Source organism: Solanum verrucosum, unplaced genomic scaffold, assembly GCF_900185275.1.
Source record: "Solanum verrucosum unplaced genomic scaffold, falcon-dt-bn FXZP01000196.1, whole genome shotgun sequence".
In the NCBI taxonomy this organism is placed as follows: domain Eukaryota; kingdom Viridiplantae; phylum Streptophyta; class Magnoliopsida; order Solanales; family Solanaceae; genus Solanum; species Solanum verrucosum.
Window position 1 is genome coordinate 3,450,329 of NW_026020420.1, and position 1,433 is coordinate 3,451,761.

At 30.1% G+C, this 1,433-nt stretch overlaps 1 protein-coding gene across 1 annotated transcript; it reads left to right on the top strand.

Moving 5' to 3' along the window:
* The first annotated feature begins 811 nt into the window (after positions 1–811).
* LOC125841017 (auxin-responsive protein SAUR71-like) lies at positions 812–1,207 on the top strand. Its single transcript, XM_049520014.1, has one exon. The coding sequence runs from the start codon at positions 812–814 to the stop codon at positions 1,205–1,207; it is 396 nt and encodes a 131-aa protein (XP_049375971.1).
* Positions 1,208–1,433: the final 226 nt, after the last annotated feature.

Here is a 1,433-nt window from a genome sequence, read left to right on the forward strand (position 1 = left end):
GAATTTTGGGTCTTGGTGCAATTGCTTTTCTTTTAATTAATTTTTTTATTTATTAAATTAGAATTAAAAAGCAATAAAACATTTTATCCATCAAAAGTTGGATTTTCAGCCATAGTAATTTTTGTGTTAATATGGTAAAAGTTTTATGATTTTCTGTTAGATAACATAGTTTAATCATTTATTTGTCTTTGATGAAAATTAAGTCATAATTATTTGACCATTTGTAAAAGATAGAAGTATCTAAAATAATCCTAAATTTGGCGCGAGATATTAGTTTCATTTTCGAATTATTGATATGTTTAGGCATACCCTTTTACATGACTAACTAAACTTAATTAATACATCCTCGATCTTGCAATATGAGTAAAATACACCCCTAAATTCTCGTCAAGTTTAGGGGGTACTTTCAACACCTACAAGAGTTTGAGACCACTTGATTTATCATGTGGCAGATTGAGGGTGTATCTAAGTTTAGTTAGTCAAGTAGAGGGATGTTTTTTTTAAGGCTGTCAATAATTCAAAAACAAAACTAATAATTTATGTCAAGTTCAGAAGTGTTATCTATACTTCTCTCCGTAAAATTTATGCAAAAATAGATAAAAGATAACATTAATGAGAGTACCATAAAGTTTCAAGTTGCAAGAACACACATCGAATGGACCACCCTATTGGGTTTATATTGTTAGCATCTTAGAAGTTTCAATATATATCCTTCAAATTCTTGTATAAATAGCCATCCTAAGCACTTTTTAAAAGCAAAACAAATTTATATCCTACCTTACCAAAAACATACATATTCAACAATTCTATAATGGGGAAAGAAAGAATTAGTAATTGCATGATCATACTTAAGCTTATCATGAGAAAGCTCAAGAGTACTCATCTTCAACTAATTCCCAAATATTCCAATAAACATCAATTTGATGTTGTGGAAATGGAAACAACAAGAGCAAATAATGAAGTGGTACCAAATGATGTTAAAGAAGGACACTTTGCTATATTTTCAGTAAATCCAGAGGAAGAGCCAAAGAGGTTTATTGTGGAGCTACATTGTCTCACTAATCCATCATTCTTGAAATTATTAAAACAAGCTGAAGATGAATATGGATTCCAACAAAAGGGTGTTCTTGAAGTTCCTTGTAGCGCCGCGGAATTGGAAAAGATTTTGGGGGCGTCCGCCTTACACACTGAAGATTGGATTGCTTGAATCACGAGTCTTATCATCTTATATTAACAAAAAGTGATTTTGGAAATCTAAGATTGGATATTAAGATAGTTCCTTCTATGCTAGCTAAAGCTAGGTTAAAATTTCAAACATTTTTTTCTTCATTTGGTCTAATTATTTGTCCTACTTTTCTTTTTAGTTTGTTTTAAAAAGTCTCTTTCCTTGCTTTAGCATCTTTGTAATTTCAACATGACATGTTTAATTAAGA

Excerpts from the sequence above, each read along its gene's own strand:
- LOC125841017 (XM_049520014.1), top strand. The coding sequence starts at position 812 with ATGGGGAAAGAAAGAATTAGTAATTGCATGATCATACTTAAGCTTATC.